At 41.9% G+C, this 19,916-nt stretch overlaps 1 protein-coding gene across 8 annotated transcripts; it reads left to right on the forward strand.

Annotated features, from left to right (window-relative positions):
• The first annotated feature begins 226 nt into the window (after positions 1 to 226).
• Positions 227 to 13,157, forward strand: RNF6 (ring finger protein 6). 8 transcript variants are annotated; one of them, XM_034758727.1, is made up of 6 exons: positions 227 to 329; positions 865 to 1,089; positions 5,783 to 5,985; positions 6,519 to 6,731; positions 7,417 to 7,524; positions 10,622 to 13,157. In XM_034758727.1, the coding sequence occupies exons 4-6, from the start codon at positions 6,539 to 6,541 to the stop codon at positions 12,385 to 12,387; spliced, it is 2,067 nt and encodes a 688-aa protein (XP_034614618.1). In that variant the 5' UTR covers positions 227 to 329; positions 865 to 1,089; positions 5,783 to 5,985; positions 6,519 to 6,538; the 3' UTR covers positions 12,388 to 13,157. The 8 variants fall into 8 exon arrangements, with proteins under 8 accessions (XP_034614618.1, XP_034614619.1, XP_034614613.1 ...); XM_034758728.1 differs by having other exon boundaries at positions 5,786 to 5,985; XM_034758722.1 differs by lacking the exon at positions 5,783 to 5,985.
• The last annotated feature ends 6,759 nt before the right edge of the window (positions 13,158 to 19,916 follow it).

The following is a 19,916-nucleotide window of genomic DNA, read 5'->3' on the forward strand; positions in this document are numbered from 1 at the left end:
GAGCTTGCTAATACTGCAATGACCAGAGGAAGGAAGCTACTGGCGCTCAGGCGCGCCCCTCCGCCCTGCTCCCATGCTACCCTCGCCTCCGTCCCGGCTGCAGCCCCGGCCCCTCAGACTCTCTCTCACGTGCCAGACGGGCCAGCCGCAGGCTATGCGCAGCGGGAGAAGAGATCCACCTGTGCGCATGCCCACGGCGGCTCCGTCTGACTGCGGAACATTTGTTCGCTGCTCAGTGCGGCCACCCGGACGGGAATCACCGCTCCGCCTCCAGCGCGCGGTTCTGGGGAATCCGCTTCTTTCCGGCGCTGGCCGCTCGGAGGTGAGGGGTGAGTAGGGCCGGTGCGTGCCGCCCCCTCTCCCCCCATGCTGGGCCCCCGGCCCTCCCGCCGGGCTCTTCCCCTCGGCTCAGAGGGCGGCTCCGCGCAGCGGGGAGGGGGCGTCGCCCGCGGTGAGCAGGGTCCCAACTGGGGCTGGGAAGTAGAGACAGGGCCCACCTCGCCCTGCCGTAATTGGTGTCTGGCCGCGGCTGTGACAGGTGATTGGAGAGGAGCGGTGTCAGTCACCCGCAGCGCTGGGTCTGCTAACAGGCGCCGGCCAGGGGGCGCGGGGAGCCCGCCCCACGGGCGTCAGAGCCGCAGCCCGGGCAGAGTGGAACGATCCCCGGCCCCCGGGAGTGCGGGGGAAGGGCAGCAGCCTTGAGCCTCCCCGCCTGGTCGGGCCCCGAGGCTGGGGGGGGAAGGGTCAATAGTCCCTGGCCGTAGTGTCTGCGTGGGCTTCCCTGGGGCTGGTGTGGGGCCAGGCCAGCGGGCCTAGCTCTTGGCGCTGCGTCTTTAGTTACTTGGATATTTCCGTTGGTTTCAGGTTTTCTTCAAAGCCCGGGGACCTCGTCTCGCCTGGAGGGTCAGATTTGACAGCAATGTCGTGTGTGCCTGTCTGCAAGGGAGGCCTCCTCTGCTAAACTCAGCCCTCACCCTCCTGGCAGCCACGGGAGGGCCTTTCAGAAAATGATCACTTATTTGAATCCTAGATACAAATTAATGGAAAGAGGCCAAGAGGAAAAATAATCTATATAGCGCTTTGATTAAAGTGAGTGCACATTCTTTGATATGAGAGGGTTATTGTATTGGTTCTGGATTTAGAAATGTATAGAATAAAATCATGTGTAATTTCTCAAACTCTGGGGAAAATTGCAAATGAAGAATTCTGAGTTATGCCTGGATTATTCTTGCCATTGTTCTATTTAATAGTTAATAAACCCCCTTAATTTAGGGGCTTGTCTACATTTAGGGCTGATGCTGTACAACTGTAGCGCTTCAGTATGGAGACTATCTACAATACATCAATGGGAAGGGTTCTCCCATCAGCATTGGTAATTCACCTCTGAGAGGCTGTAGGTAGGCCAACAGAAGAATTCTTCTGTCAACCTAGCGCTGCCCACACAAGTGCTTAGGTTGGATTAGTTTAACTACATCGCTCAGGGGTGCGAATTCACACTCTGTGTGCGACATAGCTGGGTCCATCTTATTTTCAAGTGTGGACCAGCCCTTAGTTTTGATGGTGGTCAATAATGTTAAATATGAGATTGCATGGGTGCCATTTACTGTTATTTTAAACAGACTGGGTTACTAAATATTTAACACATATAAACACTTCTTATTGTTCCCAAGTGAGAGACAAGTGGGTGAGAATGTTATTGAACCAACTTCTATTCATGAGAGAGACAATCTTTTGAGTTTAAACAGTTCTTCAGGTCTCTGTAAGCTCCTCTTACAAATAGAAGTTGGTTCAATAAAAGATATTACCTCATCCACCTTGTCTCTAATACCCTGGGATCAACACAACATTGCATGCTCTTAAGGGAGTCATTTAGAGCCTGTTTTTAACCATCCTACCAGAAGACTCAAAAGGGCCATTTAATTGTTTTCTTCTACCACATACATGCTTTAAAGAAGGAAAAGGGCTCATATGTTGTTGTTGTGCATGAGAAAGGGAGTGGGGAAAAGGAGAGTTCTCTTTGAGAGCTTAAATTGAATGAAGAAAGATTAGCTGACATGACAGTTTTCATCCTTAATGAATAAGGATTTATATATGCATCTTCCTGGGCATTATGAGACTACATTAAATAAATCAATTAGCTGACAAAGTTGAGGGGGAGGCAGGAATAGTTATTCTCATTTTAAATATCTAGTTTTTCATATAAATTCACAATTTGTTTTTATCTCCCCTTTTGCTGTAGACAGGTTCAGATTTGTAGGTGCATAGAGATCTCTAATATTAGAGAGAGAAAAATACTACCAGAAATTGTCTCTGAGAGAGATTTTAACTTCCCAGTTAATAGATTGGAGAACGAATGCGGTTAATAGTCAGGCCTAGTTATTTGTGGGTATAACAGACCAGATTTCTTCAGCAAATAGTCACTTACACAACAAGAGGTGATGCTGTTTTGGACTTGATTTAGTGAGTAGAGAAGACATTATAGAAGAGCTGGTCATAAAAAAACCTTGGATCAGGTGACCCCTAGTTGACTCTGTGTAAATTATTGGGAGAATAGTCAAAACCAGGTTGTAACTATAAGATTTTTGGATTTCAAAAGGGCAGATTTGGGGAAAATAAGGGAACTAATTAATAGTCATCTGGACTGAAGAGCTCAGGGACTTAAATGTGGAAGAAGCTTAGTTTTTGCTTTAAGAAATTCCATGTGGAATTTGCATGGCGGGGGGGGGGGGGGGGCGGAGAAGAAGAGACTTACATGGAGGTAAATAGAAAAAGGAATAAAATGTAACATGGGTTTGCCAAGGTAGATATTGCCAGACTAACCTGATATCTTTGATTAGATAACGGATATGTTTAGACAAGGGAAATGCAGGAGACCTAATCTGCCTGGGCTTCAGTAAAGCATTTGATAGAGTCCCACACATGAAATTAGTTAAAATGCAGACAATGGGGATTAGTACAAGATCTGTAACTGGGTAAAGAACTGACTATTAGAGAGTGTGATGGGACCACCCACCTCTAATGCACATCTCCATCAGGTGGGTGCAGATCTGTGCTTTCTGCTTGTAGTGTCCCTGTTTACAGTTAACCTTGACAGGCAGGTCTTCAGGGGCTCATCACTCCAGCTAAGCTATGCATAGTCTACACATCTGAACACGAAACAAAAAATCCAACAGGGCCAGTCACCATGCCTTCGGAATGTATTGAGCCATGTCTCTAGGCTCAGTTTTCAGCCACTTCTGGGCTAGCCTAAAATCTATCCCTGCCTGTTAGAGTAGTGCTCCCATGGCCTTCTCTCTGGCGATGGAGTCCTGGCCTTCACTGGGGCCTCTAAGCAACACTTGTCCCCCTTCTCAAGGCTTTGGCCACTCTGCCAGTGGCCAGACCTGGGCCCACCCACTACTCCAGATCCAGACCCAGGGAGCCTATAAAAAGCAACCACTTACTGCTTTCTGTAGTAGATGCTGGGCCACTTTCCACACACTTCACTCCACCCTGACCTCAGGGCTGAAGATCTCACATCCAGCAAAGAACACCTTCCTCACTTCCCTGGTCCCAACAAGCAACTGTGTAGGCCCTGCAGCTCCTTTTAATTGGGTCTGCTGTGTGCTGATTGGCCACTTTACCACAGCCTCTCTACGCAAGCATGGAGGACCCACCTTCACTGCTCCCTTTCTGGGGTGGAGTGTGGTAGGACTGCCAGGCCTCCAACAGGGGGCCTCAGAGGTCCTGGTACACCCCATCACAGGGAGACAGGGTTATGCTGAAAGGAGAGCTATCCATCTGGAGGGAGATTACTCGTGAAGTTCCTTGAGGATCTATTTGGGGACCAATCTTTAATATTCATTAGTGACCGTGGCAGAAAAAGTAGAAGTATGCTAATGAAATTTGCTGTTGACAAAAAGTTGGGAGGCATCTTCTGTACAGTGGAGGACTGGACTATTATATATGAGCAATTGGGTGATCTAGAGGATTGAACTAATAGAAATTGGATGAAATTTAATAATACAAAGTGCAAGCTCATGTACTTAGGGAATAACAAGAATTTCTGCTTTAAACTTGAGGCTCAGCAGTTGGAAACAACAGAGGAGAAAGACTCACATGCAGTAGTATGAACTACCAGTATAATGTGGCTGTGAAAAAGTCAAATACGATCCTACAATAACTTGTGAGCTATATTCCAATAGAGATAGGTAAAGTACTAATGCTATTGTGCAAGGCATTGGCAAAATCTCAGCTGGAATACTGTGTACAGTTCTGGTCACCCATGTTGAAGAAAAATGATTTCAAACTGGAAAAGGTGCAGAGGAAGACTACTAAGATAATCTGGGAAATGGAGAGCCTATTTTACTAGAGGAGACCAAAAGAGCTTGGGTTGTTTAGTGTAGCAAAATTTAGACTGAGAGGGAATATGATTGTTAACTGTAAATACATCAAGGTGGCAATCACCATGGAGGGAGAAGAGCTATTTAAGGCAAAGGACAATGTAGGCACAAGAACAGAAGGGTATAAACTAGCCATGAATAAATTTAAGCTGGATATTACAAGGAGGTTTCTAACGATCAGAGGAGTGAGGTTCTGGAACAGCTTTCCGGTAGGTGTAGTGGGGGCAAACAAGCTACCTAGTTTTAAGGTGGAGCTTGATAAATTTAAAGTATGGAATTGTCTGACTGGATTGCCTGTGATAGTAGGGAACTGGACTCAGTGACTCTGCTATATATGTTGTTTGTTTGTTGTTTTCGATTACAAACCTTTTGGGTCTGATTAAGCCTTTGTATAGCACTACTTGCCAGACAATAATTAGCATGGAAGAAGGTGCAAAGACAATTGTGGCAGAAGCAGACATGATGGGCTAGTGAAAGCTAGCATCAGTGCAAGTGTGGAAACTTGGGTGAATGTGACAAGAAATAAGATAAGTAGAGAGGGGGGCAGTGCTCTGAAGGACCTTGATAACAAGAAGTTTGAACTTAATGTTGTGGACAAAAGGGAGCCAGTGGAGGAATTTACAGCCCAAGCCAGCTCCTGTTAGAGTCAGTGGGGGAGACCTTTCTTAGAGGAAGTTAGATCAGGCTCTTAGAAGTGGTGATATGGTCAAGAAGATTGACTTAGCAGCTATGTTTTGAACGGATTGAAAGGGGCAATGTGTATTGTTCAAGAGGATGCAATAAACAAGGTGGGGAAGATAAGGGCCTGGACTAAAATTTTGGTTGTGGATATAAATAAGGTGTTTAATCATAAAAATATTGTGGAGAAAGAAGCAACAAAATTTGGCCACAGCCTGGATGAAAGAAAGAGAAGTCGGCGATGACTCGAAGCTTTTGGGTGTGAGTGATAGAAGGGATGGTATTTCAGTCAAAAGAGACAGCTAATAGGGGCTCAATGGGCAATGTTTGATTGGGGGAGAAAGAAATTCCATTTTGACCATTTTTAGTTTAAGTTGATGAGACATCCAGGAGGGGATGTTAGAGAGACAAGTTGAGATGCAGGATTGAATAAAGAGAGACAGGTCAGTGAGAAGGTAGATTTGGAAGTGATTGGAAAGATAGTTAGCTGAAGCCCTGGGGGCAAATAAAATTACCCAAGAAAAGAGTGTAAAGTGAGGAGACCAAGGATGGGACAATAAGGGACTATCCACCAGAGAGTGTGAGAAGGGGATATTAATTAACCTGTAACCAGTAAAAGCAGACTATTAAAATGCTGATCTGTCAGTACAAGGGGGCTTGCTCATGTTTTGTTAATAAGGTTTGCAATCAATGTATCCTTGATTTCCTGTCTTTCTTGGCAGCAGAAGGAACAAAGAGTGGGTGTGAGAGTCTAGTCTTTCCTCTCTGATTCTGAGCTTGACATAGTTATGCATCCTTTTGTCAGTCTGCAGTTTGGATTAGAGACTTGCAAGAAAAACCTAAAAACACTATCAGAAGTGAAGCAATTCCCCAGCATGGTGCTATAGGGCTTATATTGCTGGAAGTGGTATCCCTTACATGTGAGGTAAAACTGCAGTCCTAACTATTTGTCATTAAATATCCAGTGTCTAGTACTCTTCTCTATAGTAATAACTCTGTTATCTCATCAGAATTCTATGCTGGCTAATTACATTTGATTTACCAACATTTCCCATGCTATTTCACCTTACTTCTAAACCACTGCTGTGATTCACCTCAGAGTGGCTCTATTGCAGTGAGAGGAAGGAAACAAACTTTTGTGTTTATTTCTTTATATTTTTAAGGTATTCTTATAAGGCTAAGAATAAAACAGTAATTGTTTGATTTATCTTTAAGAAGTTGGTATGTCAACTTATTTGTCTTTTCACCGAGAGGGTGACTTTCATTATTGTTTTAAACAGCTAAGAAGCAAGATATTTGCCCAGTAAACTCTTTGTTGGTTAATTGACCTGACAAATAGGGACATACAACCTAGTCCATGTCAAATTCATATTAATAGGTAAACTAGGTTAAATGAGAAACTGAGCAACTGATAACTCGGAGTTATACTTCACTGTACTGATCTTTGGTTTTGTTCAGAACAGCCTGTTTATCTCAGCATGGATCGATCTAGGTCTCGTTTGGGGGGAGGTGATGAACAAGCCTCTCCCCTAGAACACAGACATGGTGAAGATGAGAGACAGTGGCAGCAGGAGCGCCTTAGCAGAGAGGAGGCCTATTACCAATTCATTAATGAACTCAGTGATGAAGACTACAGGTTAATGAGAGACCACAATCTTCTTGGCACTCCTGGTAAGATATGGATGGTTACAGCAGATGAGACAGTACACCAGTATAAATCTGGAGTGGTGTTATGCCAGCCGTAACTGAAAGTACAATTTGGTCTGTGTGTCTGGGGAATGACTGAAAAGTGAGATTTTTTTTCTTTTAAAGTTGATGGCATTGCTCTTTAAAAATGAACAATTTTAAATGGGTATTAAAGCTTGTGAAACAAAAATTCATCCTCACAGCATAATGTTTAGATTTATAATACGCATCTAAGTTACAATCTCTGGGCACACATACAATAATTAAAATATTCATTTACAAATATCATACTTAAAATACACCTCGTATAGAAGAGAATTTCTTCAGCATCTGAATTCTTAGAACATACTGATGCTAATAGGTTGGCAGGTTATAATGACATGCAGTCTTCTGCTTAGATTCATGTAGCCTCTTCGTTTCTGGTGCCTACTTTTTTATTCTATTGTCTGTATTTGTATTGATTGTAATTTTATAATCATGTTGGTGTCTCTCCTATGTCTTACTGTTTTTACTTTATTTCTGAAAATTGTCAGTAACAAAAAAAAATATAGGAAACAGTTTCATTGTTATGCTTGTATAAACAAGTAATATGCAAACGTTTTTGAGACAATCAAAATATCTTACTGAAAGGCTGAGGGCATATATTACCTAAATATGTGAACTATTTCAGGAGAAATAACAGCAGAAGAGCTACAGCAACGTTTAGAGAGGGCAAAGGAGCATCTAGCATCCCAAACTGATGTAGAAAATAGGGAAGGTGAAGGAGAAACTGCTGGAGGTAAGCTTTCTTCATTTACTTCTATGCATAAAGCATTGATATTTTTTTTTTTTTTTTTTTTTTTTTGGTATATTAAAATACTGGCCTGTTCAAGTGACATCCATGCTAAGTCTGTTGTTTCTTTGTTCTATGTAGCTCTTTTGTCCAAGTAGCAAAATGAATAGAATGTATCCTAATGATGTGAAAGTAAATTAACGTATAGTACTTCACAATAACTGATTTAGATTTGCAACAAATTACTTACCCTGACCCTTCCCCTCCAAAACGCAATATTTGCACAGAAATAATTTACTTATTTGTTTCTGCCTTTTAAAAATAAGGATAGATTAAGCTATTTTCTTATTTATTATAGAAGCTGTCAAAACAGCTAACGTAAGGAGAGAAGTGATATCCATCTGAAAAACTAAAGTTAATCTTTAAAAAAAAAAAAAAAAAAAAAAACTTTCCCTTCTTTAAAACAAGGTAAATTCTATGTTGAAATTAATATTATCTCCCTAGATAGATGTTTAGGTTAAAAAAAGACTATCAGTAGTTAAGTGGATATTCCCAAATTAATGTCCCAACATTTGATTAACTTCTTCCCTTCATGAATCTGAGTGGGCCAAAATCTTGCTCTATGTGAATAGGGACGAGGGGTTTTTATTTTTCGGCGTGGGAGTCGGGTTTTTTTTTTTTTTTTCTGTAAACAGTTCTGCCAAAACTTAACATTCCTCTCTGTGGGCAGGAAGGAAACCTGTACATATAAATGGGTGGAAGAAAAGAGTTGGGCAGGGAAACAGACTTAATTTTCCAGAGTCCAAGGGATAATTCTAAGTAGTCAGTAAAAATGTGGCACTTTAAAATTGAAATATCTTGTCTGTGTTCTCATTAACCATTGAGAGAACGCCAAATGATTAGCCAGGTTTTTTTTGATGAAGACTATAAGTTGTAGTAATATTTCTAGTGTTGTAGCAGCCAGGAGCCGCACTCATGGACTTAGAATCCCATTGTGCTAGGCACTGTACAAATGCACAATAAAACAATAGACAATCTAAAGGTAAGACAAGACAACAGGTAGATACAGACAAGTGAGGAAGCATAAAGAGAGAATAGTATATAATACATAATAGGCAGTCATTTCAGCATACCAGCTACCTAGCAGCTATCAAGTAGAATAAATTCACATAATCAGAAAACAAATGCTTGTATTGATTCCATCCCCATAGCATATGAATGCTTTCCAAATTAAACTAAAAATAAGTGTCATTATTCCATCCCAGCTTGTAGGAGAAATACCTTGATTAAGTCATTGTGTGTAACTGATTGGGAAAGCAAAATCATAGATGTTGTGGTGCATATATCTTTCATGTATGCTTTTCATATACTTGAGAGCCATTAGTCCTTGTAATCCAAAGTTTTTGTTTCTGACAGTGGCCAGTGTTCAATACCTCAGAGAAAGGTGCAAGAAAATTGATAATACCAAGTTATTAAGTAACCTGTCCAAATGGAAACTTTTTTTCCTAACCCCAGGCAGTTAGTGGCTGGCCTGTGCCTTGACGCATGAGGATTTATACTCCATAAATTTTCATCCTGTATTATGACTGGATGTGATGACTTAATCAACAACTAAGTGATATCTTATAATCTAATTAAACTATTTGCAATGAATTGTTTTGTTTATATTTATAGCCTTGATCTTATAAAACTAAAAATCAGTTAATCACATTTGATTATCTGTATATAATCCCCAGCGCACATGTGTGGGCTTGATGATTCCATGTGACTTCTTCCCCCATTTTTTTAAACAATTTAATCCAGTGGTAGCAGAGGAAACTTTTCCTCTTGCATCCACCCACCCACCAGAAGTAATGGAATGTGCCTGTGCCCCCCGTGCCATGTGTGGAGTCACAGCTGGGCCAGGGGCTGCAGCCAGGAGTGGAGGCAGAGGACCAGCATCCGGGAGTGGGGGCAGGGCCAGGGCGGAGCTGGTGCAGAGTAGGGCTGGGTGGTGGTCCCTCCCCACCCCCACACCCATGGGGACAGGCCCGGGCCCCGCCGTACCCCCCAGACATTCCTCCATGCCCCCTAGGAGGGCGTGCCCCACAGTTTGGGGACCACTTGTTTAATCAATGGGTATGGGTGCGTCGGGAACTCTTCTTTATAGTACTGCATATATACTAAAATCTAGCAAATGGAAACACCTGTAAAGCAGAAAACACAGTGCCTTTTTCTCCTTACCCATAATTACAACTTGGACTTAAAAAATGTTACAAATAAATCCAATGTGGAGCATCTATATGGATCTCATTTAAATCTTCAGAGGCTGTTGAAAACCATGATTACATTGCATTTTCAGCATCATATGAATGGAATTAGAATCTATTTTGTGACATCTAATAATGACTACACCTTTTGTAAATCAGTAAAATCCTAGTCTCCTTTAATTACCTTTTTTCAGCTTGGAAGTTGATCAGTTGGGGAAGGTTCAGAGAAGAGTCATGAGAATGATTAAAGGATTGGAAAACATGCCCTTCAAATTGCTCAGTCTATTTATCTTACCAGTGAGAAAGCTAAGGGACAACTTGATTTACAGTCTATAAGTACCTACACGGGGAACAAATATTTGATAATGGGCTTTTCAGTCTGGTAGAGAAAGATATAAGGTGACCTAGTGGCTGGAAGTTGAAGCTGGATAAATTCAGACTGGAAATAAGGCATAATTTTTTAACAGTGAGGGTAGTTAGTCATTGGTACAATTTACAAAGGATTGTGGTGGATTCTCAATCACTGGCAATTTTAAAATCAAGACTGGATTTTTTCTAAAATATATACTCTAAAAATTATTTTGGGGGAATTCTATGGCTTGTGTTAAACAGGTGGTCACACTAGATGATGATAATGGTCCCTTCTGACCTTTGGAATCTATTACACTAAAGGCAAAGGTTTATCTTCAGCAAAACAGCATCAATATAGCCATATATCTCACATACTACTGAAACAGGAAGAGAGCTTTAAAAAAGGCTTATAGGTAATACATGGTTTAGAGTGCATCATGGTATGCAAAATGTGTAAGCTTTTAAACATTAGAAAAATAATAGAGTTCTTTATCTGCTTACAGATTCAGAGGTTCTTGGGGAAAATTCAAATGGTGACTCTCTGCTAGAGTGGCTGAACACCTTTCGTCGCACAGGAAATGCTACTCGCAGTGGACAGAGTGGGAACCAAACTTGGAGAGCTGTGAGTCAGACAAATCCAAATAGTGGGGAATTCCGGTTTAGTCTTGAAATCAACATAAATCATGAACATACTAGTTTTGAAGCTTCTGGTGATGAATATATGGACATTTCACACTTGGGTACTAGCACAATGCATATGGACAATCGACATCAAAGAGCAGTCAGTCCAGTAGCTACACGAACTAGGAGCAGGACCTCAAGAGATTCTAATGGTGAAACTTCTAACACTGCAAGGACCAGAACTGTGAGAAATTCAGTGGTACAAAGCGCTGAAGAAACCTCTTCTCCTGTCTTGGGAAGGCTCAGAAGCAGAACTAGGGAGTCATCAGGCCTTTACAGAACAAGAAGCACTGCACGTAATATTTCTTCAGACACTGGTGAACACAATGTTGTTAGGCGAAGGGAAATGCAAGAAACAGTTACATCCACTGGTCTCCAGAGAGGTAGAGCTAGAGCTAATGTTCAGATGAATACAAGACAAAGACTAGGAATTCTAAGGTTAAGATCTACTTTGAGTAGTCGAAGCCGTTCTCCATTGCAAAGACAAGATGGCTCTACTGATTCTGAGGAGCTTGGTCTGAGGCAAAGTAGGAATTTACAGCAAATCTCTAGAAGGTCTACTAGGAGATATACAGCTCAGCCACCCTCTGAGCCAGATGAACAAACAGTAGGTAGTACACAGACGCCACAATTTTTTAATTCAGCCCCAACATTGGGCATAACATTGGAAGAGGATGAATCTAGTAGATCAACAGCTGCCGTTAGAAGACATCCAACTATTACACTAGATCTTCAGGTGAGAAGAATTCGTCCTGGGGAAAATAGAGATCGGGATAGTATTGCTAGTAGAACGCGCTCTAGAGTGGGAATGGCAGAAAACACAGTTACTTTCGAAAGTGATAGTGGTGGATTTCGCCGTACAATTTCCCGATCAGAACGTGCAGGTATACGAACCTATGTTAGCACTATACGGATACCTCTTCGTAGGATTTCAGAAACTGGGGTTGGTGAACCTTCATCAGTGGCTCTTCGGTCAATTCTAAGGCAAATTATGACTGGTTTTGGAGAACTAAGCTCCTTAATGGAGACTGAATCGAATTCAGAAATTCAGAGGGGCAGTCAGCACTTATCAGATATGCAATCAGAGCTGAATAACTCTCACACAGGAAATGATAATAGTGAATTAAGTGAGACTTCAATTAGGCATAGGTATGTTGAAGAAGGCAGTAGTGAATCAAATGGAGAGAATGATGGGACTCAACATTATAGTCTCAATAATGACAATCGGGAGAGCAGACAGTCTCAAGAGGCAAACAACTTGGTTGAAAATGGAACACTGCCTATTCTTCGTCTTGCACATTTCTTCTTGCTAAATGAAGATGACGACGACGAGCACTTGAGAGGTTTAACCAAAGAGCAGATTGACAATCTGTCTACCCGGAACTATGGGGACAGCCACACAGAGAGTGAAATAAGTAAAACATGTAGTGTTTGTATCAATGAATATGTAACAGGGAACAAGCTAAGGCAGTTACCATGCATGCATGAGTTTCATATTCATTGTATTGATCGCTGGCTTTCTGAAAATTCTACTTGCCCCATTTGTCGGCAGCCTGTATTAGGGACTAACGCAGCAGACAATGGATAAAGTTATTTATATTGTTTAGTATTTAATGAATTGCTATATTTATGGTGAGCCAAATAGGATAAATTATAATTTGGATAAGGGTACATTTGCGTGGAGATTTGTTAGACTTGTTTAAAGATATAGGAAAGTTGCCTAAACTTAGTGTAAATACTATGTTTCTCCTTCCAAAGTGCAGATCTAGTAGTATGTGTGAAGCCAAATGATACTAATAAAATTTATATTTTTTTAGGTAATATTTTTATGCTAAGCACTTTTGTAAATATAGAAATGTAATAGTTAATCAGTCCTGCTAAATGTATGTTTGTTTTTAATGGTGTACTCACTTTATTTAGATTACACATGGTTTCACACAGGCTAACTACTGTGTTGAGAATTTGGTGTCTAAATAGCCATTCATTAGCTTTTTGTTCTAAGAACAATTTCTTTGTTTGCTAAAGATATTTAAGTTACTTGAAATGCTCAATTTAATACACAGTATATTTTTTTAATATTGAAATATCCTTTCTGAAAACCTGCAAGTTTGGTTTTATTTAAGCTTCTTTATAGCAATTTTTGCATGTGGTTTTACACAATGCTTAATGTTCACAAGTTCTTATTTGAAAGTGGATTGGATTAGTAACATTTTGAAATGTACATAATTCTATGCAGTGTCTCTGACAGTCGCTGTCTTTCAATAGACGGCAGTCAGATCAGTCAAAATGACAATTCTAAGAATGCCTGCCTCATTTGAACATAAACACTTGTTGAAAAAATAAACATTTTAAGAGGTTTTATGCAACTCAAAATTATTTAATCCTAGTGTGACGGGTTTCTCCTGGGATGCCACCTGGAAGTGGGGCACCACTTAGCCCTCTGGCCCACCAGCCTGGGCTCCCTCTCACACTGTGCTGCTGTGATAAGCTGCAGACATGCTCTTGGTTTTACACTTCCACCAGCATACACACATGTAGGGACACACCCAACTCCAGTTACATGCAGGCTCTCTGACTAGCCATTGCACAAATCAGCAGTAGAAAGGCTAAAGCCAAGGTAACTCTCAGCTCTCCAGGCATGTGCTCCCTCTGGAGCATAAACCCAATATTATACTGTCTTGCGCTGCACAGGGAACTGTACAGCGTAAGCTCATAGAATTTGCTCCCTCCCCCCTCAGTGTGGAGAGGAATATGCAACAGCATCTCTGAGCTAAGATTCCCAGGCACTTTACTCCAAAATCTCTGATTTAGATTAAAACATAAATTTTATTAATTACAAAAGATAGCTTTTAAGTGATTAAACACACTTAAAGCAGATTACTTAGCAAATAAACAAAAACGCAACCTAAGCTTAATACTAGATAGATTGGATATGAATAGCAGATTCTCACCCTAGCTGATGGTACAGGCAGACTTGTAGATTCTTAAGGCACAAGCTGCATTAGCTTTACAACTTGGGTTTCTCAGGTCTTCATACACAGGCTAGAAATACTTTTAGCCTGGGTCCAGCATTTCCCCCAGTTCAGTCTTTGTTCCTCAGGTGTTTCCAGGAGTCTTCTCGTGTGGGGAGTGAAGAACACCAGACGATGTCACTCCCTGCCTTGTATACCTTTAGCATGTGGCAGGAACCCTTTGTTTCAAAACTTGGTTTGTGGAAAAATACTGACATTCCAAGGTGGAGTCCAGAGACATGTGGTCTGGTCACATGACCTTGCATACCTTGCTGAGTTATAGCAGCCATTACTTACAGGCTGTCTAGAATGTTTACAGGAAGGTTAAGTTCTTCTGAGGTCCATTGTCTTTGTTGATGGGCCATCAGCACAGTCTGGCTTCTTCATTGTTGTACTAGAAAGGCTAGTTGTGGGTATCCCCCAGAGTAAGCACGATTGAAATACAGATACATAGTCAATATTCCTAACTTTAGATACAAAAATGATACATGCATACAAATAGGATAATCATATTCCGCAAATCATAACTTTTCCAATGACATCTCACATGACCCATCTTGCATAAAATACATTATAATTATGCTATAATCATATCATAATGTCACTATGAAGAATATGGGGTGCAGTGTCACACCTCGCTCATGTTTCTTTTTAAGACATTTTAATTTGAAGATGGAAAAAACTCCTTGAACATCGTACTTTATATAACAGGCACGATTTCTAGATCCTACTTGAAAATACAGATTTATTGTGTTTTTATATAAAAACACAAAGATTTACAATATTAGTCCTCTTAAAGTTAACTCTCACTGATGACCAAATGGCAAGACACTAAGAGTAAAAAGAAATCTAAGCTTCCTCCCAAAAATCCTGTATAATTGGACCTTAAAATTTATACCAGTAACTTATAAAGTTATAAAATTGCAGCAAACAAACAAAACAAAATGAAGGCTTCATGTGAATCACTGTTGCATCATATTCTATAGCAGGGGTTCTCAAACTGGGGGTCGGGACCCCTCAGGGGTTCCCGATGTTACTACATGGGGGGTTGTGAGCTGTCAGCCTCCACCCCAAACCCCGCTTTGCTTCCAATATTTATAATGGTGTTAAATATATATAAAAAAGTGTTTTTAATTTATAAGGAGGGTCGCACTCAAAGGCTTGCTATGTGAAAGGGGTCACCAGTACAAAAGTTTGAGAACCACTGTTCTATAGGCTGGGAGAAAGATGTCATTCCTAATGTATGACCGTTACACTGAAGTTAAGTCTACCTCCCTTTGTTCCAGGTCTGTGTAGACATATACAACTGTAACAGAATAGGCATATGTGTACATTGACTTTAATGGAAGCTTTAATGTGCATTTAAGAGCAGGTCTGGCTTATTTTTTAAATTCTTTCAAGTCTGTATGAAGCACTGGAATTTTAGGGCATATCTACACTAGAAATACCATAACAGCACAGTTGCAGTGCTGTAATGTAGACTTACTACAGTGACGGACGGGATTCTTCTATTTCTGTAGTAGATCCATCTCTGAGAGGCCGTAGCTAGATTGATAGAAGAATTATTCCATTGACCTAGTACTGTGCATGCTGGGGCTTAGGTTGGCTTAACTACGTCTCTCAGGTGTGAATTATTCATATCCTTAATCGACTTAGGTCAACCTAAGTTTTAGGTGTAGACATGGCCTAAATCTATTTCTTAGTCTGAACAAGGAGATAACTCAGGGAAAGGTGGTATAACAACATTTATATATAGTTTTAGACATATTTAAAGTGAGGAGAGTTACACTAATCTCTTCTCTGCTTCCAGAAAGTCTTTAAAATCTCATGCACTTTACCTTAGCACAACTCGCAAAGAAATTTTGTAAATTAAACTATATACTGTGTGTACAAGCTCTCTACACAAGATGCATTATGCCTTTTTCTGGCATAGAAAAAAACAACACTACCACCATAAACACAGGATGGGTTTTGCTGTCAACTCATTAGCACCCATAGTCAAATGTCCCGTTGCAACATTAGAACATACATCACTAAGAATATTAACCACAGGTGGCTTTGCCAACATCCTCAGTACATGTGTCCCAACACTTCCCTCCATCTCTGAGAGAAGGACTTGTTGCATCAGCAACTCAACAGTATCATCAGTAGGCTACTACCAGCTAAGTGACTCTTTATTGGGATACTCTATCTACTCTAGAGTTGGCTCAGATCATGAGATGTGGCCACTATGCATTTTTCCCACTCCATGGTGGCCAATGAATGACAATGGGCAAAGATACTGGAGCTCTGGACCCAAGGAGGAGTGTGCATTAGCAACACCTATTTCCAGGGTGGTCACTGCCAAAAGGTCTCCTGGAGACACCCCAGATCTGAACATTGGCACCAACTGGATTTAAGTGTCCTCCATAGAAAACACCTACAAGATGTTCTCCATATTTGGCATTTTCACAGTGCAGACGGTGGCACAGACCATGCACTTCTATGCTTCAAAATAAGGCTTCCTTGAATGTTGATACATGTAGCTGCAACCGTAGCTTTTTACCAAAAGATTGTACAAGATAAAGAGGGGTTTGCAGCATACACTGAAGAAATGCTTCTAATTATGAAAATGAATAGCATGTCTCTGTCATAACATGACTTCACTCCTGAGACGCGATAACCTCACATTGTCCGAAAGTGCATTGCAATGAACAGCAAGGCAATGAGCTCAGTCATGCTTGCTCAATGAGTGCAAGAAGGTACAAATGTATTTGAGAATGGACATCTAAGAAGTATGTATGATGGCATCAAAAAAGCTACCAGTCCTTCAGCCAAGAAGACTACCCCACTGAAATTTCTCTTAATAGGAGACATCACCACTGACAAAAGCAAACTGATGCAACACTGGGGGGAATGCTACCTCAAACTCTGTTCATCTGAAACCACTGTTTCTGAAGTAGCGCTACATGTAACCCTCCAGGCTCCAGACTGTCTAAAGCTTGATATAGCACCATCTATAAATGAACCTGAAAAGGCAATCATCTCCGTAGCACCAGGAAAGGCTACCGGTAAAGATGGAATTTCAGCTGAAGTACTGAAACAGAGAGGACAGGCAGGGCAGTCCTTATCTTACCCATACGCAAAGTACGCAGCTGTGTAGGGCACCAGAGTCCCTGCGCAGCTGCATGCTGCTCCAGCCCCTGCTCCACCTCTTCCTGCCCCTGCTCCGCCCCAGCCCTGCCCCACTCCACCCCTTCCCCAAAGCCCCCTGCCCCTGCTCCGCCCCCCCTCTTCCTGCCCCGCCCTGGCCCTGCCTCTTCCTGACCCTGCTCTGCCCCAGCCCCGCCCTCACTCCCCTGAGGAGTGCAGCAGGGCTGGGCCTGCAGTTACTGGCGGTGGGAAGTGCAGTGGTCTGGCCCAAGCCGCGCCACTGGTGAGTGCTGGGGGGTGGTTCTCCCCTGTCTCCCAAGCCAGCCCCGCACCCCCCACGGAGGCCTGGGGCCAGCCTCTTCACCCCCCCCCCCCCCATGGAGGCCTGGGGCCTCACACAGCCCTCCCACAAGACTGCGTATGGCCCCAGAATAGCTAGGGACAGCCCCGAGGACAGGTTATGCTTAACCATCAGCACAATGTCTGCTTACCTGCTGGATGAAAGAAAGGGTACCACAAGATGTGAAGGATGCCAGCTTCATAAGGTTGTATAAAAACAAAGGAGATAGAAGTGATTGCAACCACTGCAGAGGAATCTCTCTCCTTAGCTTTGCCGGCAAGGCGTTTGCACAGGTCATTCTCAAAAGACTGCAAGTTCTTACAGAACATGTATATCTAGACAGACAGTATGGCTTTCATGAGGATAGATCAGTTATCAACATGGTTTTCTCACTAATGCAACCGCATGAAGAATGTCAAGAACAAGGAAAACATCTCTACATAGCCTTCATAGATCTTAAAAAGGTGTTTGACCTGGTCAGTGGAAAGGGCTTTTTCCAGTTGCTAGAGCAAAGAGGTTGCTCCCCAGTTCTCCTCAATCTGATGTCATCATCACTGAAGGATTGAATGAAGGCTACAGTCCAGTATAACAATGCTCAGTCTGACAGGTTTCTAAACCTCTGGTGTCAAATGGCTGTGGTTTTGGCACTCTTCAGTATATTCTCCTCTTTGAGGCTTTCTCATGTTTTCTCATCAAGCACCCAGGGTGTACATCTCCATACAAGATCAGATGAAAAACTATTCAATATTACACATCTACAAGCAAAAAGCAAAGTCAATCACTTGCAGATAACAGAATTTCTTTTCACTGATGACAAAGTGCTTGTCGCACATAGTGAAGAGCAGCATCAGCTTGGCTATAGCTAGATTGCTATATTGTGATGTATTTGGAGTAACGATCGGTCTAATTATGACATTTGTCTAGATTGCAAGAGGTTCTTGAAAACTTTCAATATTGACACCACAAGCTGGGAAGATGTAGCTAGCAACACGTTACACTGGACTGGAGGACTGGGCTGCACCAAGGAGCCAGAGGCTGATGAGAGGTGGTTGACAGAGAGAAAAGTGAAGAGGAAAGCACAGCAGGTATAAACCACTAATAGTGCACTGGTTCCATCTTCTGACTCTGCGCTTTATGCCTGCATTGTTTGTGCCCAGAACTGTTTCTCAAGAATTAGACCTTTTAGCCACTCACTGTGCTGCTGTCCGACACACAGTAACTGAACTGCTTTCGTGCTTACACCATCGTCTTTCAAGATAGTTACCATTGAATACTGTGTGTTAAGAGCTGTAATATAACTGCTATAATTTTGCAAGAGATGAAATTTCTAATAATTGCTAAGAACTGGAGAGTTGGCTTTCACAAATTAAACTTAAGCTATTCTATTTTATTCCCATAAATAGTTCTTTTGTAGAATCCTGATGAAATATAGAGGTGTTTTAGCCATATAAGAATTTGATATAATCTGCCATAATGTGGTTTTGGACACTAATTATTGAAAGAAGTCCTTCCTCTTTTTCCTTGATGCCATCCTAGTCCTACTAAAATGTGTGGGATTTAAATGTGACTGTCAGCACTGGATTATATTTCCTTTCCCTTATTTCTGTTAAATGCTATCAACTTCAGCAGCTAAATATGTGTGCCTAATACCTCTCCCCAGTCTACTCATAAGTCCCCTGTGCAATAAGAACTTTAGTTTAAGAGTTTAAAATTGAAAGCAGCCTCACTAATGAGCCAAGTGGCACATTTGGAGAGGAGATCTGACCTGGCAAAGCCTACCAGTGCTTTGTTGGTAATCAGGATGCTTTCAAATTTAGTTCTTAACTAGAGTTCTTACTGTATGGGGGCATATAAGAGAGCAGACCAAATCACATGGAGGTTTCCACAGCCATCCTGTCAGCACAGGGCAGGGTGACTTATGGTTTGGGGAGTTCGCAGAACACACTAGCATACTGTACTGCTCACCCTCACAGCCCCATTTGTGTTGCCAAAAGCGACATATGTCTGGGTGTAGTAGGAAGAGGGAGAGGCCTAGCTACATGCTGCCCCTCAGGTCATGGTGACACTAGCAATCTTGTTAGCTGCTCCACTTACTGCTCGAGCACTAGGTTGGAATCCTGGCCAGCTGCTGTGCATGGATGCAGTAAGAGTGAAGAGAGATTCACTGGGCCTTTTTCCCATGCAGGATTTTGCCACGGTGAGGGAACAAAAATTGTTATGCAACCTTAGAACACAAATGTCTGTCTATGACTGAGCTGCTCTTCAGGCACATGCCAAAATGCAGGTGGAAGATTTCTGGAAGATTGATTGAAACTTCATTTAACAATTTTTATTTTTGATCTTAGGTGGAATTGATGGCTAACGTTTCTCTACTCTACCTGAGTTGTGTTTGGTACAAGACTAGGAGATGGAGGGCTTTCAGTTACCTTTAAACTTTTCCCAATCGTGAGGGTCAGGGGGGAGCTGGAGCTGGCCACTAGTCTGTTCCTGGTTTAAGCTAGAGCAGTCTGTTCTTATTCACCCTTGGCTCCTTGTGGTTCCAAGGGCCTCTTCCAGCAGCTGGAGATCACCAGGAACAGAGACCTCCTAGCAATGACTCTTTTTCTTTGGAATGCTTTCTGAACTAGGGTTTGA

This window comes from Trachemys scripta, chromosome 1 (genome assembly GCF_013100865.1).
Source record: "Trachemys scripta elegans isolate TJP31775 chromosome 1, CAS_Tse_1.0, whole genome shotgun sequence".
NCBI lineage: Eukaryota > Metazoa > Chordata > Testudines > Emydidae > Trachemys > Trachemys scripta.